Source organism: Plecotus auritus, assembly GCF_963455305.1.
Source record: "Plecotus auritus genome assembly, chromosome: 7".
NCBI classification, from domain to species: Eukaryota; Metazoa; Chordata; class Mammalia; order Chiroptera; family Vespertilionidae; genus Plecotus; species Plecotus auritus.
In genome coordinates this window covers 67,185,243-67,208,981 of record NC_137774.1, presented here as the reverse complement: position 1 = coordinate 67,208,981, position 23,739 = coordinate 67,185,243, and the positions used below count along the sequence as shown (strand labels likewise).

Sequence of the window (23,739 nt, the reverse complement as noted above, 5' to 3'; positions counted from 1 at the left end):
CAACCACCCCATCTAGTTCCCTTTAATTTCCCTCAAGTTCTCCAAAGAAGTCCCAGCTTTTAGACCCTGCCATCAGGCTCTATTAGAAGAGCGTGGCTCCTAATCTCCTTCCTCCAGTCTGACTAATGTGCCTCTGATCCTCTTGTCTTGGTGGAAGGACTCTGAAAAACTGGCTTTAAGAGTGTGAAGCACAAAATGAAATAACTTGGAGACAGCTGGTGTTTATGTCTTCCTTCCCCTTTATAAAAACAGCCCCTTGGTCTATGGCCAACTCTTTCAGCATTCAAGGGGTTGAGGGTATAGGACCTACACCTTACCAATCAGAGCACCATGCCAGGCCTCTGGCTATAGATGGAGCCAATGAGGTCACTTCAGGAATTTGCTGGGATTCTTGCTGTTGAAGTTGCTGGTAAGATGTAAACCTGGAGCCGCTAGGAGCTTGAGCATGAAGTGAACCTTCTAAAAATCTTTGAAGCCAAAGCAAAGGGAAGCAGAGGTCAAAAGTCTAATGATCCCATCTAAGGCTCTGGATCTAGTGATGGCCGAAGTCATTAAAAACACTGCAATTTTTAGTTCTACAGCCCAGTAAATTGTCTTTTTAAATACAAGTAACATTATCACCTGCCACTGAACAGTCCTTAATACACAGCTTAGAAAGCATGAGTCCTGGGGTCTGTTAGAATAACCAACAGTTTATTAAAAGCTTGCCATGGGGCTCTGTGCCAGCCCCGTAGCTGGGAGGGGCTCCCATGACTGCCCCCAGACCTGGGAGCAGCCCCTTCCAAGGTCCTTCCCTTGTTCCCCTGCCCTAGCTCTGATCTCAATTAAAAAAAAAAAAAGACAAGACGGCACAGGACTTCAGACGGCAACAGAGGAATGGAGAGACCCAGGCATCCTGACCCCAAGACCCCATCCTTATCCTTCGTCCTAAGAAGGCCCTTTCCTCCCGTACTCCCCACCCCAGACCCCCAGACTTGCTCTGTCACATCCCAGGTCTGCGGGGGCCTGGCGTCCCCAATCCATGGCCCCAATGCAGGGAGTAGTTTAGTTCTCTGAATATATCTAGACCCACCCTTCCCCTCCCCCAGGGGACTAGATGAATATTTGACACACACACATCTCCCTCCTTTTCCAAGGCGGTGGTGGAGAGAGACCCTGGCACCATGGTGGGGAGGCAAGGGCTCCTAGTCAGCCTTGAGGAACCTATGCCCAAGCTGACCCTGGGCCACTGGCCAGCCCAAGAAGCTCATGAGATGAGGTTTGAGGAGAGCTGGAACTAACATCCTGTCCCCCACCCCTTGGGTGGGCCTCAAGCTTTTAAGCCCTCCAGAATCAGGCTCCACCCACCCTTACCCCTGCCCCTCCATCTGCATATCCACCTTGCACTTCAGGAATAGAAGTGGGAGGAGCCATTGAGGATGTGGGAAGCGACACTGGTGCTGCGGCTCAGAGGCCCAGGCACTGCGGCAGCAGGTGGGCCCACATTGTCACTGCCACTGCCCCCCGAGGCTGCCCGTCGCAGGGGCTGGGGGCTGTTTCTTAGCAGTAGCAGGGCTCCACCACGGGGTGTCCCACTCTGTGCTGGGGGCCCCAGCCAGTTTGGGGGACCTGGGGGAGCCAGCAGAGAGGGCTGACGCCAGGCTGGGGGGGGCATGCCAGGTGGAGGAGGGCCATGGCTCCAGTGTGCCCCTGAACGGGGAACAGGGCGGGAGGGCCAGGCAGGGGCAGGGGGTGGAGCGGGATAGCCCTGGGCAGCAGCCTCGGCTGGGATGCCCCCCAGAGCCATACTGGAGAAACCCAGCCTCATGCTCTCAGCATCGAAAGCCTCGATTTCACGGGCCTGCCGCTCAAGCAAACTCCGGATTCGTTCAGAACGCCCTGTTTGCAGGGCCAGCAGCTCCTCTTCCACCTGGAACACCCAGAAGATTAGAAAGTCCAGTGAGGGTTCAGGAGGTGGGGAGGACTGCCCACCCCATCCTGGAGGCCAAGCCCTCTTACCCGCTGCTCTAGCAGTGCCCGCCTCAGAGCTACTCTCTGTTCCAGCTCTCGCAACTCCCTCTCGTGTTGACTCTCCGTGCGAATCTTGATCTTACTCTGATAAGCATTGAGTAGCTCCAGTTCCTGTTGAAGCTGCTGCCGAAGGGCTTGGAACTCTGCCTCTTGGGTCTCATCAAGCCGCAGCTGGAAAATAGGAAGAACTAATTTTAGGGGCCTCCTCCCCAACCCCCACAATCCTCCCCTGCCCCAGGTAGGCCTGGGCCCTAAGGTTTCAAGAAGCAGCCAGTGTCAACATCTACCAAAATGAAAGGTCGTCATACCCTGTGACACAGCAATTACACTTCCAGGAATTTATCCCCAAGGTATACTTGCACATGTGCTCGAAGGTGTTCACTGAAGCGTTGTAATAGCAATATACTGGAAACAACCTAAATGTCCACCAATAAGGGATGGGTTAAATAAATTATGGTATATTTATACCATGAAAAATTCTATGCTGTTAAAAAAAATGAGATATGTGTACTGACATGGGAAGAGGTCCAAGAAATATTAGGTGGAAAAAGAAGTTAAATAATAGTATGTAAAGTAGGATTCCATTCTTGTTTCACAATTTTATGTAACTTTCCAATATGCATAGGAAATAATCTAGTACAATGAATTACTAACAATAATTCTGAGAAGTGGGATTGGGTGAAAAAATGGCAATGAATAGTGTTGCTTTTTACACCATGTGTATATTTTAAGTGACCCATTCCATGTTACTTATGTGTGATCACTTTTAGACAGCAACCTTCAAAATCCTCCAGAAGTCAGAAAATTGGCCTGATGGCTACAAACTTTTTGATTTGTTCTTCACACATTAAACTAACTCGGGCTCAAGGAAAAATTACAGCCACACTTTCCTTGGTAGTTCTTGGTAGAATAGGCAGGCTGGCTTTGTCAAGATCTTAAGAAAATACTCAAGCGAGAGAATAAAACCATTGCAGAGAATACTAACAGTGGGAGATATCTGAGGTTTCCCAGTAACAAAAAGCCCCTTCTCTATCCACCCCCTCCCCTGCTTTCATTGCCTATAACCAAGTGGGAAATAGCAGCCAATCTCCACCATGCTCCCTCTCTGGACCCCAGGCCTCACCGCCTGTGAGCTGAGCATCTCTGAGATGGACTGGTCGTATTGCTCAGCTAGGATTGCCAGCTTTCGGGTCTGTTCTTCCTTGAGCCGCTTAAGGAGGCTCTTGTGCTGAGCTTTAGGCGTAGTCTCCAGCAAGTGTGCCCGTAGAGCCTTGTACTGCCGAGTCTGGATCTTACACGTCTCCTGGAACTGCTTCTTGATCTGCAGCTCCTTAGACTATGCAGTGGATGGACCGAGGGGAAATGGGGGCAGGGGAGAGGAAGAGGGAGAGGAGGAAGAGGAAGAACAGGAGGAAGAGGAACAGGAGGAGGAACAATCAGGGGAGAAGGGGGAAAGAGAGAGGAAGAGACAGAAACAGAGACAGGGAGAGGGAGAGAAACAGAAAACATGTTAGACAGAGGGGGCGGGGGGAACTGTATACAGACAGACATGGAGAGATGGGATTGTGTTGAGAGAGATCAGGAAGATTCTCAATGGGCAAGAGATGCAAAGAAAACAAGGTTCCAAGAGCATGTTCACAGAGTTGGGTGGAAAACTCACGAGAAACAGCAGGAGAGTTCATGGACAGGGAACTGAGAATCTTTAGAGTACTGAGGGTATACAAGAAGCTTTGACCATGCAGAGAGAAAACATGACCTAGAGATAGAAGCGTGTGAGCAGATAGAGAATGTGTATAAGAGAAAACCAAATCACACAACACACCCATGGAAGAGAGCAACACAGCTAAAGACAGAGGAAGGCCCAGGTTCAGTACCTCTGGGTGGGAAGGAGGGAAGGACAACCACCGAGCTGAGAAATGGATAAGAAAGGTGGCCCCATCTCAGGCCACATAAGGCAAAGGGGCAAAGAAGTGGCCAGAAAGGGCCTGACAAGTTCAATGGGCCAACAGCTGCCACCCTGGCCAGATGTCCACATTCCAGACAGCCCCTTACGCACTCAGCTCCCATTCCAAGCCCACAACCAATCCCATTTCCACGGCCCCCATACTCTCTTGCTTGGCCCCCAAACTCACCATCCCCTACTATTCAGGGTTTCCAGTTCCATCCCCCAGCCCTCTAGGATAATGCCTGATGCCAGGAGAGAAATTCAGCTCCCAGAAAGGGAACAGGTTGGGAGACAAAGCAGGGGATAAGGACAAAAGGACCCAGAACCTAAGGAGTCTCGTAAGGAATCCACAAATGGGAACTATGGGTATAAGATATGTCAAAGCTCAAAGAGGTCCAGACCCCCAAGCTGGTGGTGGTCATGATGCAATAAAGTTATGACGGCAGAGAGGATGAGGCTGAGGAATAAAAGGGGTTGAAATAACGTAGATGGAGGTGAAGAGGTCATGGGACTGGGGGCCAAGGGTCTGGATTGGGGCATACCAGGGAGGCTAGGCGGCAGGACAAAGCAGACAGAGGCAGCCTGGGCCAAAGGTATAGTTCCGCTTAGATATTTTATTTGTGTTTGTCTTTTTCTTTTTTTGATGGGGGAAAGGGGATAGGTTGGAAGGGAGACAGAAAAACAAAATCAAAGAGAGAAAAAAAAACACATGACTCTTTCCACCCACCACCACACCTGGCCCCAGGCCTGAGTCGATGAGGGTGAGGATGAGCACACACACAGCCGGAGAACAGCAATAACTTAGGGTGGGGAGGAGCTTCAGGAGAACACAAAGTGTAACTTCTGAGCTCTAGTGGAGGGGGCTGCCTGTCTAGAGGTCCAAGGGGTGGGGGTGGGGGAAGCACACTGAGGAAGGAGGGGTGAAAAGGAGGATTGGGACTGCAGAATCTTCGCTGAGTAGTGGGAGATAAAGTGCTCAATGCTCTAGATTCGGGCTGATGAAACACCAGAGTTGGTCACCTCCAGGGAGGCAGGGCCCGGGACTGACGGGTTCGGGATTTCCGCCCAGCTAGAGTCCCTGGTGGTGGTTGGTGGGAGGCAGGGGGCCCCAGCCTGCGTTGGCTGCGTGGTAGCAGTCGGGGAATACGGCTGGGCCGTTCAACCCGAAGGAGGCCCCAGCTGGCCAGTGTGTGGATAGCCCAGGGAGGTAAGCGGGAAGCCAAACCCTGGCTGGCCCGTGCCAGGTGCCAGTTCCAGCCCTTACACAGGGCCCAAAACCTTGCCAATAGGGCTAGTGGATGTCGGGAAGCCCGGGAATTACTCTGCCGAGGCCCAGGGACAGGCAGTCGACTGCGGAAGCCATCCTTGTTGGTCTTGGGGTAGAGGGCAAACAGACCCCGGTCCCCCACAGCCCCACAGCCCTGAAGGGCCCTAAAGGCCATGGGGGATAGGCGCAGCAGAGCCCGTAACCAGAGCCGAGAGATGCCCCGGCGAATCTGGGGTCCCTGCTGCTGCACCCATTTGCCCCCAGCTGCCATAGCTGCCAGTGGTAGAACCAGGCTTGGCCAGGCTAGCAGCCAGGCGGCCCCAAGGCCCAGAGGGACACCTATAAGGCCCCGGCACCAGCTCAGACCCAGGATAGTCCCCAGTGCAGTGGCCTGGGCAAGGAGTAAGAACAGACTGGGGGGCAGATGCAGAGCTGTACAAAGAAGTAGGTAGGAGGCCCCCAGGCCCACCAGCCCCACCTCAAGGGCTAGCAGCGAGGCCTGCAAGCCACCTCCACCCTGGGCCGCCAGCAGTGGGAGCAGCAGCAGAAGTAGTAGGGGCAGGAGGCCAGAGGAGGACCCCACTGCAAAAGAGAGGCCGGCCAGGAGGCCATGGGACAGGAGTCCAGGGAACTGGCTAGCAGGGCCAGGTCTCAGATATGTTGGAGGGGGTTCAGGGGGGATGTCTGGTGAGGGACAGCCATCTCCAGGATCCCTCGGAGTCCTAATTGGAGCCCCCTCCTCCTCTTCTTCCTCTTCCTCCTCCTCAGGGACTGGGGTCAGAGCTGGGCCCTGGACCCAGCCAAGCTCAAATTCCTCATCCAGGAGGCTCCTATCCTCCTTCTCCCACAACCTCCATGCCTCAGCCAACTCCTGGCCCACAATGTTCCTCTCCTGAGGTGTCAGGGATGGGACTCTTAGCTCCTCTATCTCCTCCTCAGTAAGACCCCAAACTTCCTCATCAACCAAACACCTATGTTTTTGTGGACTGGGACTAGGGGTTCCTGATTCTTCCCCCAAAATCCTCTGCTCCTCTGGTTCCAAGGTGGCCCCTTCCTTTCCCAGAATCCTTCTCTCTGGAATTGCTTGCTCCTCCTCTCCCAGAATTCTTTGGTCAAAGACTGCCTCCTGGCCAGATGAGCAGGGATGCTCTTCTCTAGGGGTGCCTGTGCTGGGTGGTCCCAGAGCCCCAGGAATGGGGAGCGGGAGGGCCGGGGGACGCTGGCCTGCACGTACTTTGAGGCTCTTGGGCTGCTGGCGAACCTGGGCTGCATGCTTCTGCCGCAACTCTTGCTCACGCCGCTTGTTGTACTCCAGCTGGTTGCCCAGCTCTGTCTGGTGCTGCAGGCGGGTGAGCTCTGCCCTTGTGCGCTGTACAGCCTGGAGCTGTCTTAGCTCAAGCTCCCGTGTGGCTTCATGCTGCCGCAGCAGCAATGCACACTCCAAGTCCTTCTGTGTTTGTTTCTTGTTCAAGTCCTGAAGCAGAAGAGAGGCAGGGCCCAGAGTCCAGTTAGGAAACCTTGTTGGTGTGAGAGCCCCAAAACTCTTTGGCAGAAGGAGCTGAGGGTGGGAAGATGAGGGATATAAGGGAGCCAAATTCCTGGCTGGTTTGGGAATAGAATTCTAAGGGAACTCTAGCAGGGTCTTTCTGGTGGGCATGAGAAGCAAAAGGGATGTTCAAGAGAAGCAGAACCATAACATGAAGGTGGGCTGAGTGGAAAGACGACCACAAGTGAGGCAAATGAAAAAGGATGTCTGGGCCGGGCCAGCATGGCTCAGTGGTTGAGCATAGACCTGTGAACCAGGAGGTTGAGGTTCGATTCCTGGTCAGGGCACATGCCTGGGTTGTGGGCTCCATTCCCAGTATGGGGCATGCAGGAGGCAGCCAATCAATGATTCTCTCATCATTGATGTTTCTATTTTTCTCTCCCCTTCCCTTCCTCTCTGAAATCAATCTATCTATATCTATATATGTTTGTTTTTTTCTAAAAGGATGTCTGGGATCTGGGAGGGGAATGGGGTGACCCACCTCTCGCAGCAGATCCTGGTCCAGGCTATGACGAGCCAGCAGCATTTTGCGCTTATACTGGCGACACTGCAACTCAAAGTATTGGCGCTGCCTCCGTAACAGCCCTGCCTCCTCTTCCGCCTGGCACTGCTGTAGCTGCTCCTTCTGCCGCAAAAGCCACTCAGCCTTCTCCCGCTTGGGTGTGCTGGGGTTCTCTTGAAGCTCCTGGGCAGTGGGGAGAGCAGGGCAGTTAGCAACTGCCTCACTTACCACCAGATCCTATCCACTCCACTGCTGGAGCCTATCCCACCTCCTTTAGTTGCTCCTTCCGAAGTTTGTAGGTTCGCTTCTGCGCCTCCAGCAGGGCAGCCAGCTCCTTCTTCTGCTGCCCAAGGATGTGCTGCTGAAACTTTCGTTCCTCAGCCTGGGCAGCTCGTGCCTCCTTCTCACCGATGGCCTGGTGCCGCCGTGACAGCTTTTCTGCCTCAGCCCCGAAGCCAGCTCGCTGTGCCTCAAGCTCTCGCTGCAGCCGTGCACTATGCTCCTCACGTTCACCCCTCAGCCGTGACTCCAGGGCCAACAGCTGTTTCTGGTGCTGTCGTCGCATCCGCTTATAGCCACTTAGCTGCTCCCTCAGAGCTGAGTCCTGCTCATGCTCCTGGATCTGACGGCTGACCTGGGGCGGGAGAGAGGATGAGAAGGGCTCAGCCTTGGCCCCCATTTTATTAGCACACACAGTCTTCATGCTCTATGAAGAAGAACATGGGCTTTAGACGCATGGGTTTAATCCTCACATTTGGTACCTTCCTCACACATAACCTCTCTGAGCCTGCCACCTCAACTGGATAATGAAAATATAATTAACTTCGCAGGTTGATGAGATAATAAAAGGTGTAAAAGTAGGACAATTCAGATTAGTTCAAAAGAGTAATCATACAGCCCAGGCCAGTTTGGCTCAGTAGACAGAGCGTTGAGCGTTGGCCTGTGAACTGAAGGGTCCCAGGTTCGATTCTGATCAAGGACGCATTCCTAGGTTGCGGACTCGATCCCTGGCCTTGCTCAGGGTGAGTGCAGGAGGCAACCAATTGATGTGTCTCTCTCACATCAATGTTTTTCTCTCTCTGTGTCTCTTCCCCTTCCTTCCACTCTCTCTAAAAATAAATGGAAAAATATCCTCAGGTGAGGATTAATAGCAACAAAAAGAGAGTAATCATAGAGACCTGGGTCCATGTCCCAGCTCTGCCACTTACTAACCATGTGACCTCATGCAAGTTAAGGTTGCTAAACCTTGGTTTACTCGTCTATTAAATGGGGCCATAATACCTCCTCATAGAGGGCTGTGGAGATTAACTTTGATACATACTAGTATGTACTAGTGTCTAGGACACTGTGAATCACTAACTATTGGCTTTGTTCTCCTTCAGCAAACACTGAGGATCATTATAGCCCAAGTTCAGAACTGGATCTGGGCCATGAGATGTTGGAATAACAAGAACACTGGGACTGGATGTCGTCAACTGAGGTTTGAGCTCAGGCCCATTGTCCAGGTGGCCAATACCCTGGAAGTCACAGATTTCTCTGCACAGTATCACAAAGAACCAAGCATCACAGGATTTGAAGAGTTGATCTAACAGAACCAACCACATGCAGAGACCACTAGACCAAGTAAGGGGGTTGTTGGTGCTTGTAGCTAAGCAGGAATGTAATCTAAATGTCTACCCACTTTTCCCTGTCAACTGAGAAAACCACTGCTATGAGTTAATGTTAGGAAAGGAACAACGTCCTGCTTACAGAATTTGACAACCATCAACAATGCTAGGATAAGTGCCTTAGGCAAGCAGGCCCTGAGTCATGACTGCCTCACCTCTCAAATGGGATAATACTGGTTCCCTCCCAGAGGAGCTGGATTAAATATAGGCATGTATGTAAACCTGAGAACCAATCACTGGTATGAAGCAGATACCTGAACACTACCCTAGCCCTCCACAAACACAGAATCCAGCACATCTGTCATAATGCTGTTCAGGAGAACCCAATTGGCCAGGGGCCTGGGAAGGCACCTGAGGAGACACAATTTAAGACCAGCCACAAAAATGGAGTAAGAGTTTGCCAAGCTAGGAATACCCAATGTGGCCAATCTCCTGGAGGTTGAAGTGAAGAAAAGGCAAGAGACAGCTACCAAAAGTGAGGGTAGAATTTGAACTTAACCATGTGCCACAAGGAGGAAATCATTTCTGAACTTATATGATTGGGACCTGTGGCCCAAGGGCGAATGGATGCACTTACCAGGGAAGCAGTACGGATGGTGGCAAAGTGGTCCCGGTTGCGGCAGTAGGCCCGGCGGCGGGCAGAAGAGGTGGTAGAAGTGGGAGCTGGGGCTGCAGGCTGCTGGAGAGGGCCCTGGGTCAGCTCTGGCTGGTAGGGGTCATCATATAGGTTGTCAGAGCCCTAGAGGGAAGGTGGAAAGGATATACAGGCTCAGAGGCCACTGGGCCCAAAGGGAGTTCCTTGGAGACCCAGTCAGATTTAGAGAGGAGGCAGTCATGCTTGGGAGGGAGAGAAGGGAACCCAGATGATGCCCGAGCAGAAGAGCTGGGGCTGGGCCTTTCCACTGTCAGGCCTACTCAGGGTGAGCTGCATACCGGCAGCCGGTGGATGATGGAACTGTGGGAGGTGACTGTGTGTTCCCCTTCCTGCATCATGGCCATCTCCCGGGCTTCAGGGCCTTCCTCCTCTTCCTCCTCCTCTTCCTCTTCCTCTTCCTCCTCCTCATTGTCTGAAGCATCTGCTAGGCTGTTGACTGAGCTGCTCTGACTAGAGGCGCTGATGGACATGCTGGGCACTGAGTGGCTACTCTCTAGACTGGTCAGCGTCCCAGCTCGGTGCATGTAGGGCTCCGACTCCTGTAGACAGGGCGTAGGCTGTTGGGCAGGGAAGGGGAAGAACAAGGGGTGTGTACATGGAGTAGCACAAGGAGAGACAGTGGGTGTGAGGAGGGATGGGTAAGGGGGCCAAGCAGCTGTTAGGAGGTAAGTACAACATGGTGGTAAAGGGTGGCAGGGCAAGCTGGGTCACCTCCTCCTCCTCTGGGGCTTCAGCACCAGGGCCATTGGGTGCCTCTTGGAATAGAATCTTCTTCATCTTGCGGTACTGCAGGTTGTCCAGCTCCCGCACAGCATCCTTGGTCCTCTGAATTAGGTCCATAATGACTGTGGGTGGCCGCTCCCGGAGCACAAAGCGGTGCTGGGGAAAGAGAACACTGAGGCTTGCTGCCAAGCACCCCTACAACCCTCAATATCCTATGGGTGCTGACATTCCCTCTAGCCTGAGGCAATCCCCTGGGACCCATGTCCTCACGGGTGGATGATGGCCTTGTCCCAACACTTTCTCCCACATTAATTTTCACCACCCAATCTCCCCAGTCTCTTATTCCTTCACCAATGGCCGACAGGCAAGACCAGTCACATCTGGATTCCAGTCCAGGTCCTCTATTAAAGTGCTGCATGTCCGTGGACATGTCATGAGGCCTCACTGGGCCTCATAAGGTATCCCACAATTATAAAACAACTGTCAAACTAGACAATCTATGTCAGTTCCCAACTAGGGCTCCTTAGGCCCCCATGGATCTGTGAAGGGAATAGGGGCCTCTCTACTTTTGCTAAGTCAAAAAACACCTAAGGGAAATCATACATTTACCCATGACAAGGCTACATAGGCTTTTGGCTTGATTTACATCAGATCAGTGCGGTAACCCTGGTTATCGCATGCTGACCAGAAGTCCTGGCTCGCAATTATATACATCTTTGATTAATAAAAGATGGGAAAACAAATTATTACTTAATAAAGGCAGTCTGATAGACAAAATCTAACAGGGAAGGGGTGAGAATTCATAAATGAAGTTTTTGGTGGGAATCACTAATTTCATTGAGGGGTTTCTTGTAGCTCAAACAAGCTACAGTTCTAGAATAATCCTAGGCCAGTGAGTCCTCACCTTCAGAAGAACCTCTGAGGTTGGTCTGTCTTGAGGGATTTTCTGAAGACAGGAATCGACAAAATTCCGGAAGTACTCAGACCTAGTAGTCACAGCAGGGTGAGGGAGGGGTGGAAAGGGATGAGTCAGGCAGCCTTACCCTATGGACTAACCCCTGGGCCCAGGGATCCAAGCCCTTACCAGTGTCCTGACTGGAGCACAGGGGACTCATTCTGTGCAATGTGGTATAAGGCACTCATCGCATTCATGTTAAACAGTGGTGGTTTCCGTTCCGCTACAAAGAAAGGTCAAGTGGGAGAAAGTGAGAGATAGCAGTGGGTAGAGGAGACTGGAACGGAAATCTGAAGATTTGGGTTCACATTCCAGCTCCCTGATTTCTTGGCTGCATGACTCTGAGCAATTCACATAATCTCAGTGTACTCCCTCTGGAAAATGCAACACCGTCCTTTCACCTGCACAAGGTAGAGATAAAAAAAAAATAACATATGCAAAAGCACCAAAGAAGGCAGAAGAAAGTTATCAGCCAAATTAATATTTATTAGGTGCCAAATGAGAGCAAAAAGCTCGCTAAGTGTTATGGGGAAGGTAAAGGAAAACAAGAAATAGGTCCTGTCCTCAACGAACTCCAGTCTGACAGAAAGATTAAATAGGGCTGGACAAATAATATCAAGTTCAAACTGTTAACTGGCACAAGAGGGAGACAAGTAAATGGCTGGGAAGCTGGGAGTGTGGTGAGCCTTCCCGCTGGTATATTTGCAAGGGATTCAGGGAAGGTCTTTTGGAAAAAGGAATATTGGAGCTAGACCTTAGATGAGAAATTGCAAGCCAGGAGCTCCAAGTAGCTCAGTCAAATGTTTTATGTTGTTTATGCTTTTGGCCCACATAGTGATTTTTAAATTAAATTCCACATAACAAATAATAATCTAAATCTCCAGTTTATCTTAAAAACTTAGATCTGGTAAAATAGAGCCTATATTCCTGCATAACAATGAGCTGGAGATAAGCAATAGCCATCTCCAGTTTGCCAAACTTGCAGTTTGCTTTTCTGATCCTGACTATCAGTTGCCATTTATCATCAATATTGATGTGTTTTTTTTTGTGTGATTTTTTTTTTTAATCGTAGAGAAGTATTTTTCTGTACCTATGTCTCTACCAAAACTAGGAATAAAATGGACAGCTCTAGATTTTTCTTATTCCCGCCTGCTTCACGTATTTGCTTAACCTGTCTGGTTGCGGCCTCAAATGGTAAATGTAGACATGTAGAAATGGACATGTACAAATTTCTGCCCTCGGGCAGGGGGACATAAAAGAAATCAAGGCAAGAAAGTGGAAAAGTTCATGGCACACAGGGGTGGAGCTCCTGAAGACGAAAGCCAGGCTTTAGGAAGCAGTCTTTTTTTTTTTTTTTTTTTTTTAATATATTTTTTATTGATTTTCACAGAGAGGAAGGGAGAGGGATAGAGAGCCAGAAACATCGATGAGAGAGAAACATCGATCAGCTGCCTCCTGCACACCTCCTACTGGGGATGTGCCTGCAACCAAGGTACATGCCCTTGACCGGAATCGAACCTGGGACCTTTCAGTCCGCAAGCCGACGCTCTATCCACTGAGCCAAACCGGTTTCGGCTAGGAAGCAGTCTTTAGCTTGGTGTAAGAAAAGACGGATATGACTTCAGTCTTGAAAGCAACAGAGAGCCACTGCTGGCTCTGAGGAATAAAGTGAAACAACAGAGCTTAAGCAGATCTCTGTGACATAGAGAGACTGTAGTAGGAGAGATTGGCAGTAGAAAAGATCACTGCAAGAAGTTGCTTATAAGAGTTACTAACAGCATCTTTCTTTTTTGTTTGTTTGTTTGTTAATCCTCCCTGAAGGACATTTTTCCACTGATTTTTAGAGTGGAAGGGAGAGGAGAGACAGAGAGAGAAAAATATCAATATGAGAGAGACATATTGATTGGTTGCCTCCCACATGGGTCTCTACCAGAGCCAGGGATTGAGCCTGCAACCCAGGTACGTGACCTTGACTGGAATCGAAGCCACGACCCTTCAGTCCATGGGCCGATTCTCTATCCACTGAGCTAAACCTGCTAGGGCAACAGCATCTCTTTCTTGGGACAACTAGTCTACGTTAGGCACCTTGTTGGAGGTCTTACAAACATTATCTCATTAAATAGTTGTTTCAATAGTGCAAGCTGACAAAGATGAGAACCTTGACATGGCTTCAAGGCCTTATGAACTCACTTAAGCCTAACTCTCTGTCCGTATCACTTACTGCTCTTTACTGCATTATTCCAAACTAGGGGGTCCCTCAGCCTGGCCTGCACCCTCTTGCAGTCCAGGAGCCCTTGGGGAATGTCCACCTGCCGGCTTCGGCCCACTCCCTGCAGGATCAGGCCTAAGCTGACAGTCAGACATCCCTCTCACAGTGCGGGAGCCCTCAGGGGATGTCTACCTGCCGTTAGTCAGACATCCTTAGCACTGCCACGGAGGCAGGAGAGGCTCCCGCCACCACTGCTGCACTGGCCAGCCATGAGCCAGCTTCTGGCTGAGCAGTGTTCTCCCTGTGGAAGCACACTGACTACCAGGGGGCAGTTCCTGTATTGAGCATCTGCCGGAGGTCAGTGTGTGTCATTGCAACCGGTCATTCGGCCATTAGGGTCAATTTGCACATTACCCTTTTATTATATAGGATAACTGAAACCAGTTTCAGCTCCCCATGCCTACTCTTACCTGTCTGGAATGCTCTTCCCTACAGTCTTCAAACAGCTAACTATTATTTGCCTTGTGACTCCATTTATATATTTCTGCTACAGGGAGATCTTCCTCAGCCTCTGAACTAGGTCATATCCGTTGTTTTAGAGTTGTACTATTCCTTTAACTCCCCATTCAGCTCTTATTACATTGAAAGAAAATATGCCTGTTTCCCCAACTTGAATATAAATTCCATGAAGGCAGGAGACTTATTCACTGCTATACCCCCAGAACCTACTAGCACACACATAGTACACAGTCCGTGCTAAAAGCAAAAGTTTAGAACTAGAGTGTTAGACAGGAAGAGATGAATGCTATGAAATCTTTAGGTATAAAAACTGGCAGAATTTGCCTGGGCCAGTTTGGCTCAGTGGATAGAGCATCAGCTCGAGGACTGAAGGGTCCCAGATTTGATTCTGGTCAAGGGCATGTACAGCGGTTGCAGGTTCCCCGGCCCAGGTTGAGGTTCGTGCAGGAGGCTACCAATCGCTATGTCTCTCTCACATCGACGTTTCTCTGTCTCTCTCTCTCCCTTCCACTCTCTAAAATCAATGGAGCACTAGCCGGTTTGGCTCAGTGGATAGAGCATCGGCCTGTGGACTGAAAGGTCACGGGTTTGATTCCGGTCAAGGGCACATGCCCAGGTTGTGGGCTCAATCCCCAGTGGGGGGCGTGAAGGAGGCAGCCGATCAATGATTCTCTAATCATTGATGTTTCTACCTCTCTCTCCCTCTCCCTTCCTCTCTGATTAAAAAAAAACAATAAAGCCCTAACCAGTTTGGCTCAGTGGATAGAGCATCCACCTGCGGACTGAAGGGTCCCAGGTTCGATTCCAGTCAAGGGCATGTACCTTGATTGCGGGCACATCCCCAGTGGGGAGTGTGCAGGAGGCAGCTGATCGATGTTTCTCTCTCATCGATGTTTCTAACTCTCTATCCCTCTCCCTTCCTCTCTGTAAAAAAATCAATAAAATACATTTAAAAAAAAAACCCAAAAAGCAATAAAAATTAAAAAACAAAAATAAAAACCAGTGGAAAAATATCCTTGGGTGAGGATTAACAAAAATAAAATAAACAAATAAAAAATTGGCAGAATTTGACAGCTGCCTATATTGGAGATCAAGGTTAGAGTCAAAATGAACAGAAGCCTGGAGACCTCAAAGGATGGTATGGTATGGGGATAATAAGAGAAAGAGAAGGGAATGAAGGGAAAAGAGGATGGAGAGAGCAGAGTGGAGGTTGTCCTTACCCAGCTCGATGCACGTTATCCCCAATGACCAGACATCCACCTTGCCATCATACTGCCCTTCATCCATTGCCAGGATCACCTCTGGAGCCATCCTGGGAGTTCAGATGAAAGAGGCTAATTACCTGCCCAGACCCTGCCAACTCCTGCTCCCAACTTTCTGGCAGCTCTCTCCAATCACCACCACTCCCACTCACCAGTACGGGGTGCCCACAAAGGAGTTGGCAGGTGCCATGATGGATGCAGAGCCGAAGTCCCCCAGCTTCACCAAGCCTGGCTCTGATAGCAGAATGTTTCCAGCCTTCACATCCCTGCCAAAGAAGCAAAGCACAGGAACAAGACATGCATCTTAGGAAGGCTGAGTGGGGGCTACAGCACCAAGTTCCAAGAAGGCTGTAGCCCAGCTAAATGCAGAGCGGTGTAGCGAGCACTCCCCCATCCTCCCAGCCATCATCAGTGCTGCTTGTACCTATGGATCATGTTGTGGGAATGCAGATAAGCCAGGCCCTGAAGGGCCCCGTGGGTCACAGCTGCAATCTCCACCTCCTGAAGGGGCTTCTTATGCACTAGGGAGTGAGGGAAAAACATCAAGCTGAGGGAGCCCAAGGGTGGGACTGGAACAAGTTTCCCTTAACCCTTCCCCTACAGCTTCTCTGCTCTTCTCCCTTCTTCCACTTGTTGGACAGAGTTACTTACCTTCTAGAAGGTCAGAAGCTGAGCCCAGGCAATACTCCATCACCAGCTAAGGAAGGGTCAAGGGTCAGAGATCAGCAGAACTGGCCACCCCTGGCCCATCTCTCTTGGGCAGAGATCCAAAATAGAGAGCTTCCTTGCTCTATCCTCCACTCAGGCAATGCCCCGAGGGTAATGACAGGGAGGAAGGACAACTGAGAAAATGAGGGGGTGGTGGAAGAGTCCCTAGAGTCAGAGCCTCTCCCACCTGGATCCCTTCAAAGCTCCAATCTCCAGCGCTTCCAAACCATGTGCCCTTGTTCCAACTGCTAATAGTCTATGTCACCCTCCCTTCAAACCAGCCTCTCCTGGGCAGACACTGCTGCTCATGGCTTTGTCTGAGAAATAAAAAGGATGGGAGAGACTCACTCCTTCCCAAGATCCCCACACCAGCACTCTGAATAGAGCCCACCTAAGAGACTAGACCAAGATAAAGATGGGTCTGAGAGGGGGCAAAGATCAGGCCAGAGACAGGGGGCCAGCTCACCCAAGCTGTGTGTTCCCTCAGGTAACAGCCTCGGTACTGAATGGTATTGGGATGCCGCAGCTTCTGTAGGAACCGAACCTCCTTAATGATGTCCTGCCACTTCTGGGAGGCGTCAGGGGGAGGAGAGACTTACTCAGTCTGCATCTTGATACATGTCTCCTACCCCCGACCCATTCTTGTTAAGTCTGACCCACCTCATTAGACTGCTTCCCACTGTAGGACATCTTCTTGATGGCCACCACCTCATTATTCCGGACATCCCGGGCCTAGAGGACCAGACCAGAAGGTGGAGGTCCACAGGGGGGAGAATGCATTCCCATCCCTGCCCTACCCTCCCAAGTCCCAACTCACAAAGTACACAGCTCCAAAGCTGCCATGGCCAATTTCCCGAAGGTCAGAGAAGAGCTTCTCAGGGTCATCCTTGAAAAAGAGCTCAGCCACATCAGGGTCCTTCAGGCTCCCAGCCCGGCTCCCAGCTGGCATGGTGGCCCCTGAGGGCCCTGAGAGTGGGGCCTGACCTGGAGAATGGAAATGGGACCAAGGATGGGGCTCTCAGAGAAGGAAAGGGCCTCTCAAGTTTCTGCCTTCTCCTTCCCTAGTTCCCTGTTGAGGGGGAGGCACTGGTAAGGAAGGGTATGGGGAGATTAGGAACAACATCAAAGCTCAAAAAAAAAAGAACTTGCCCTGGGAATCAAAGCATGGGCCACAGGGCCAGAGTCTCTAAAACAGCTAGGAAGACTGGGAGCTAAGCATTCTTACCACCCTCCTCAGACCTCAACAAGTTCCATTTCCCTATAACCCCTACTTCCTCCTTTAAGAATGAAAGATTCTGCCTCCCAGCCAGATCCCCAAATCCCCAAGTGTCCTGTCCCACAAGTCCCACAATCCAAATTTCCAGGCACCTTCCCATTCCTCTTAGAGGCCCCCTCCTCCCTCAACCTCTCACACTCTGAAAGAGAGCAGGAAATGGCCAGGCCGGAGGCAGTGGAAATCCGGCCATTGTTAGAAGTGGGTACTGGCCCAGAGGGGCCAGAAGACTCATTCTCAAAAAGGGCTAGGGACACTGGCAGGGAGATCTAAAGTAGGAAGGACCGGGAGAGAAATGGCATTTGGCTTTGGGGGCCTCTCTGTGATCTGGGCTACCTTTTTTGTCCAGCCCAATTGCATAGGCACCACACACAGATACAGGGCATTTACGGTGTACAAATAACATTTATTGAGCATGTGTAGCAACACCTTACATGCATTACCTCTCATTCAATCCTCACCACACATAACCTTATGAGGTTATTACTAGTACCCTTATTTTGCAGATGAGGAAACAGACTCAGGAAGATTAAATGACTTTCCCCAAATTGGTCTTCTACCACTGTGCTTTCAAAACATCAGTGTGAAATAAGCAGGGCAGGATCATGATCACCATTTCACAGATGAGGTCACTGAGGCATAGGAAGGAAAGAGGACTTCTCCAAGGTCAGAGAACAGGACCTACTCCTCTCCAGTCAGGCCAGTCAGGTATGTGTGCTCATTACTCTCTCAGCAACTCACTACAAGCTCAGCCCCCTCCTACAGGAAGCTTTCCTTGATCACTGGGTGCTTAGGGAGAACTGCTAGAGCACCCATCCAAACATCCAGAGAAACTCCAGCATCAAAGCCAAGACCCCCCACACCCGCAAGGGGATTCCAGGCCAAACTCCTGACTAAGCACTTGTTGGAATTCAGGCACAAAGGAGCCTTCAGAAGAGTTGGACTCCCAGGGCAGAGTTCTAGCTCCATAAAGAGCCTACCAATCTAGCATGTAATTATATTGTCATGCATTATTTCCTATTGTGTTGTTAATTTTGTCTCCTCAGCTCAACTGGAAGCTGGTGGGCAAGGAGCAAGCCCAGCTCATTCTAGTGGGCCCCCAGGGTGCAGAGGGTTCAGAATAGCCTGGGAGACTGATTGATTGCCCTCACCGGCTCCCAGGCTGCTCAAAGCAGGCCCTTTCTCCATTCTCCTGCCAAGCACCCCTCACCCCAACCACATAACCACACACAAAGGCAGAAGCTCAAAACTTGCCAAAGTAATCTTCTTGACCTCTTTACCAGCTCTCAACCAAGAATGCCAACACAGAACCCTAGGCCACATGACATGGAGCCTCTACCTCAAATAACATCGAACATTTGAATGACTACCAAGATCTGTGCTAAATCATAACTACCTTCTAAAATGGACAATGTTAGCCCCATTCTGCAGATGAGGAAATCCAAGAATGTCTTTCCCTATACTACCAGTAGTACATTTCATCCTCAATATACAGCAACAGGGCTTTGGTAAGTTCCTTACACTTGGTCTTTTCAGTAAAATGAATTATAGCATAGGGCTGTTGTGAAATTTTTAATGAGATCCCATACTTAGGAACACTATGCAGACATTTGGCATATGGATTTTTCCTTTCATGCCTCAGGGTCACCACAAGGTTTTAATACTTTGGGGACATCCTACCCCAGCAGCCTGGCTTTAACTATTAAGAGACACCACTGTAGCTATCATTTGTCAGAAGAGAGGGCCCTCTCAGGAACCTAGGCCAAAGGCTGGGATCACAGTAAAGATGAAGGTCAGAGTGGAGAGAAAAATCCACGAGGCAGAAGGTAGGAGCCAGAGCCTCCCATCCGGAAAAGCTTCCGAGGATAGCCCTCCTAAAAAAGGAAACTCTTCTTCCTCCCATTCTTAAATCTTACCACAACTCAAATCCTGATTCTGCCACTGAGTGACCTTGGGCAACCTCTCTGGGCCTTAATATTCTCAACTGTAAAATGGGGAGATAGCAATAAAAGGACAAAGGGGGCCCCAGCCAGTGTGGAAACGAAAGGTTGCCAGTTTAATTCCTGGACAGGGCACATGCCCTGGTTGTGGCTCAATACCCAGTGGGGAGGCATACAGGAGGCAGCCTATAGATGCTTCCCTCTCATGTGCTTTGCTCTCACATTGGTGTTTTTCTCTCTCCCTCTCCCTTTCTCTCTCTCTAAAAATCAATAAAAACATATTTTTTTTAAAAGGGTGAAGGGGGGGGTCACATGAGAGAATGGGTGTAAAACACTTTGTTAATGATAGATCGCTGACAAATGTATGAGATTTATACGATATAGCTTGGGGAAATATTGCCAGGCACCGCCAAACACAAATGCACACACACACACTTCCTTGAAACCAGGCCATGCCTAAAAAACGGAAAAGAGACATGGGGATCAACAACCCTGATCAACCAGTTAAAAGGGTTATAATAATGAAGAGGAGGTATTTGTGAGGGGCAAAGTTAAGGGGGAAGATCAGAAGGGTGCAAACCCATCTGATTAGCTCACACACCTGGGGCGTGAAGCCTGGTGACATCAGAGACCCTGTCACCTGAGGTCCCCCATCAAACAGACATAATGAAGGGATGAGAAAGGGGAAGAGGGTGGCAGCAGAAGGCAAGGCTAGTCAGAGGCTGACCACTGGCCCAGCTGGGCTTCCCCATCCTGAGGTGAGGGCCTACCCAGGCCCAGCTGCTGAGAAAGGAGCACCCTTTCTTCTCAATACTAGACACAGGGACCCACGTCCCTGCACCCCGTGTCTCACCTGGTAGGGGTCACTATGGTGCCCCAGCGCTTCCGACTCCTCCTGGGGTCCTCCAGCGGCTCTGCCAAGCTGGGAGAGGGGCAAGGAGACCTTTCCCCTTGCCACCTCTTCCTCGGCTTTCTCCCTCTCTCAGGGGCGGGCCCGGGAAGCCTCCCCTGGAGGGGAAGGGGTGACAGCCTGATCTGACCTCGCGGTCCAGTCCTCCTCTTCGAAGGCGACAGCTGCGGAGTCCCGGATTTCTGATTGTGGGGTTTGAACCCCAGATATCTGAACGGGGGAAGCTAATTTGATATTTGAACGCGTGGGGAATAAACCCCGGATACTGGTGCACGCAGGGCCCTGAACCCCAGATATATGAAACCCTGTAAAATAAGAACCCAGGTTTAGAGAGGTTGGGACCCAAGTCGCGGATATCTGCAATCTGTGGGGCTAATACCCGGATATTTGAGAAACGAGGGGTCAAGCCCGGAAATTCAGGACTGAAGCACCAGAGCCCCAGGTCTCCGGCCGCCGACAGGGCGCCCACCCCTAGGACGTCTGGCCAAATGGCCCCTCTCGCGTCAGGGTCGGAGGGTGACAGCCCCACTCCTGCCCCGGCCTCCTCCCCTTCTCCTTCTCTCTCCTGAGGGTAGCTGAAAGATTGTAGCTAAGGGCAGTTCCGGCACCCTCTCTCCCTCTCCTCTTCTGTCTCAGCTTCTCGCCGAACCACAACCCAGGTCTCGTCCCGGTCTCCCTCTCCCTCTTCCTCCCAATTCCAAGATGGAGACCGGGCGGGAGCGCGCAGGCGCCGCAGGGACGCCCGGCCAAAGAGGGCGGGGCCGTTTCCTTTGGGGCCCCGCCCCTCTCTCCTGACCGCCGCGGCCTGGAAGATAGGCAGCTATGGAGCCAGAGTGCGCACGCGCTCCGCCACGCGGACCCGGGTGGGAGGCGGGGAGAAGGGTTAGGTTAGACTTGGAGAGGGTGGAGTCCAGCGCGCTTTCCGACAACTGGTGGTGGAGGGGGCTGCGGCGCATGCGTTCGCCCCACCTTAGCGGTGAGCCCGAGCTTGTTGCTAGGGGAAGCTTTGAGGGGGCGCGGGCGGAAGGAAAAAGACGTGATCGGCGCCTGCGTGCAGGGTAGATCCTGGGAGGAGTAAAAGAAGGTTGGTGTGTGGCGTGGAAAAGGCGGGAATATGGGCTGCTCAGGTTAGTAACCAGACAACCTGGCCATGGGCTACCAAGTTCGAGGAGTCTTTGGTGGATAATCTGTCAAATCCTTTCAGCAAACTGAGGCCTTTTACATGACTAAACCCTCCTGACTCTCTCAACTAGCTGAAATTATTTCATAGGCACAAGGTGGCAGAGCTGGGATCAAAACCAGGTGTTTTCCAAAGCCAAGGTACAATCCTGGGAATAGCTGCAGTAACCCAGGCCCTATGACAACCTGTATCCTAAACTAAGAATCAACAAGGAAAAATCTCCTAAACCTCCCAAACCAACCTACTCTTAAAATTCCCACCTCATCTAATTCCCAATAAACACACTGGGCAGCATTGAGCAAAAATAAAAATTAAAAAAATCCTTTTATTTCCCCCCACATTTTTGCTCTTCACTTTCTGTAATATCTCTTCCAACTCAGAACCAAGGCCCAAGAAGTTGATTCACACCTGGAGAGAAAGAAAATAAAAAAACAGAGCAGGTGAGAGAGCCCTTGGGGGAAGCTCTGGAATTGCTGCAGAAATTGAAGAAAGAACTGAGGAATTGACAACTAGAGATAGGTACAAGCACTCCTCCCAATTGGGATGGCCTGAGGACCCCAGGAAGTATCCCTTTTCGTCTGCTCAGATCTAAGAAAGGCCTGGTCTCTCTCCTCCACTCAGCCAGTCTCTTCCACTCAGCACTAGTGGCCCCATGGCCTGCAAGTGTCAAATCAGAGCATCTTAGCCTGGCATCACAGGTGCCTAATTTCCTGTCTCAAGTAGGTGGCTGAAGCAGTCAGGCACAGCCCTAAGCAAAATAAGCAAAGCTGATCTTGAATGTTCAGTTCCTCTGGCCCTTCCCTGGGCTTATGCTGTTTCTACTATTCCCATGGTTATGTCCTAAGGCTCAGCAGCCAGCTGAAGCTGAGAACAGTTTAAGAACTGGATGCAGAATATTTGACTCTCAAATTGTATGAGAACCACCTAACAGGGTGAGAATATTTTACAGAAATATTTTTTTCCTCAATGAACTGATACACAAACTAGTTAGCCAATATGTTTCCCAATCACTGCTACTTTTGTGAGGCTGTGTCCCTTGAAAGTTTCTGTTAGAATCAACTTTCTCTAAAGGCAATGATGGCTAATGGAAAAGAGAAAGTGCATGGAAAGTGCTTGGGCACATGGTATGTGCCTAGTAACAGACATCAATCAATTCTTTTGAGCTGTTCAAGATGACTTTTACAAAATTTGAGTCATAAAACTGGATATCAGAATTTCAGCACAAAAGCAAGACAAACATTATTCATATCCAGGACACATCATCAAATCTGAACCCTCTTAATTCACCATTGTTACCAAAAAGCTTCGTGGATGTGGACCAGATCTATGGGTGAATCTTAATATCGAACTGTTAATGGAAAGAAGTCACAAAAGAATATGTATGATTCCATCTATATAAAGTTCAAAAATAAGTAAAACCAAATCATATTGTTTAGGAATGACTATCTCAGTTACAATTCCCACTCCCACCCCATCCCCTATTCTCACAGGACTGGGGCAAAGAACCTTACCTGAGAACAAGACAGGAACCAGACCGGTGCTCTCAAAGCCGGGTTCTAGACCAGTAGGACTCCCGACGAGGGTGGAAACACACAGCAGTAAAAAAGCAAAGAAGGCCACAGAAGAGAAGCAGGAAGGAGCCCAAAACAAGCAGCCTGGAGCCACACAGAGCCAGCTCCTCCTAGGGGTAGGCACAGGGAGGGAAGGAGAAATGAATGAGACAGAGGGAAGATATAGAATCTTCCCTTAGGAAGACATCTTACCCTCAGCCCAAGGCTATGGAGAAGCCTCCATGGAGGAAAGGGCTCTCCATATCCAGGGAGCAACTAAAAGGGAAATGTTATTTCTATACAAGCTAATTGTCTCCATGGTCTACAAACTGCTTTCTTGCCCAACATTGAACCCCCTAATAATAACTCTATGAGATTTCACTATTATCCACATTTTAAAAAACATGCAAGCAGGGCCAGGTCTGGAAACCAAGATCTCTGATTCCAAGCTCCCAGGTGATGCTCCTCACCAGGGTGTTTGCAAATGTGAGGGAAGAGTATGCAGCAGCCTCCTCACTGTTCTCTCTCCTCCACTCAGCCAGTCTCTTCCATCCAGCACCAGTGGCCCCATGGCCTGCAGTGTCAGGTCATAGCATCTTAGCCTAGCATTGCAGCGCCTCATGGTCAGGCTCCTGCATCTCTCCTGCCTCTTCCCCCAAGTCATTCCTCAGTCCCTCATCACTTTTCAATCTCTAGGCCTGTGCTCATGCTTGTCCCTTATGCCTGGAATGTATTTCTTTTTCTTGAACCCTCTCTAGTGCATTAACTGCCCAAATATTCCTCATTCTTCAGGGATCACTCTGACAGGGCAGAACAAGCCTGGGACTTAGAGTCAGAAAGCCTAGGTTGAAATCCTGCATCTGCTGCTTAAGTAGTTGTGTGGCTTGAGCAATTCATTCCCTCTGAACCTGTTTACTC

The 23,739-nt window shown here is 50.4% G+C and overlaps 2 protein-coding genes across 15 annotated transcripts in view; both read right to left on the bottom strand.

The window, feature by feature from the left end:
- Positions 1-668: 668 nt before the first annotated feature.
- TAOK2 (TAO kinase 2) lies at positions 669-22,906 on the bottom strand. 5 transcript variants are annotated; one of them, XM_080678838.1, is made up of 19 exons: positions 20,035-20,802; positions 16,786-16,952; positions 16,629-16,700; positions 16,435-16,536; positions 15,912-15,957; positions 15,685-15,781; positions 15,413-15,526; positions 15,219-15,310; positions 11,400-11,493; positions 11,220-11,301; positions 10,304-10,471; positions 9,871-10,131; positions 9,515-9,676; positions 7,539-7,904; positions 7,250-7,453; positions 6,457-6,696; positions 3,134-3,346; positions 1,999-2,181; positions 669-1,909 (listed from the first exon to the last, which is right to left on the bottom strand). In XM_080678838.1, the coding sequence occupies exons 2-19, from the start codon at positions 16,915-16,917 to the stop codon at positions 1,388-1,390; spliced, it is 3,150 nt and encodes a 1,049-aa protein (XP_080534964.1). In that variant the 5' UTR covers positions 16,918-16,952; positions 20,035-20,802; the 3' UTR covers positions 669-1,387. The 5 variants fall into 5 exon arrangements, with proteins under 5 accessions (XP_080534964.1, XP_080534963.1, XP_080534961.1 ...); XM_080678837.1 differs by having other exon boundaries at positions 672-1,909; positions 9,871-10,149; XM_080678835.1 differs by lacking the exons at positions 669-1,909; positions 1,999-2,181; positions 3,134-3,346; positions 20,035-20,802 and adding an exon at positions 22,783-22,906 and having other exon boundaries at positions 4,550-6,696; positions 9,871-10,149.
- The window catches only part of TMEM219 (transmembrane protein 219), a 30,860-nt gene continuing 23,935 nt past the window's right edge, over positions 16,815-23,739 (bottom strand). For 9 of the 10 annotated variants that reach the window (XM_080678842.1, XM_080678841.1, XM_080678843.1 and 6 more), the window contains 2 exons: positions 22,783-22,952; positions 21,568-21,679 (listed from right to left, as the gene is read on the bottom strand). In XM_080678842.1, the coding sequence (XP_080534968.1) occupies positions 22,815-22,952 (138 nt within the window). In that variant the 3' untranslated portion in view covers positions 21,568-21,679; positions 22,783-22,814. Of the gene's footprint in view, positions 16,953-21,567; positions 21,680-22,782; positions 22,953-23,739 lie in introns of those variants that run through there. The other variant, XM_080678844.1, reaches the window with a different exon arrangement.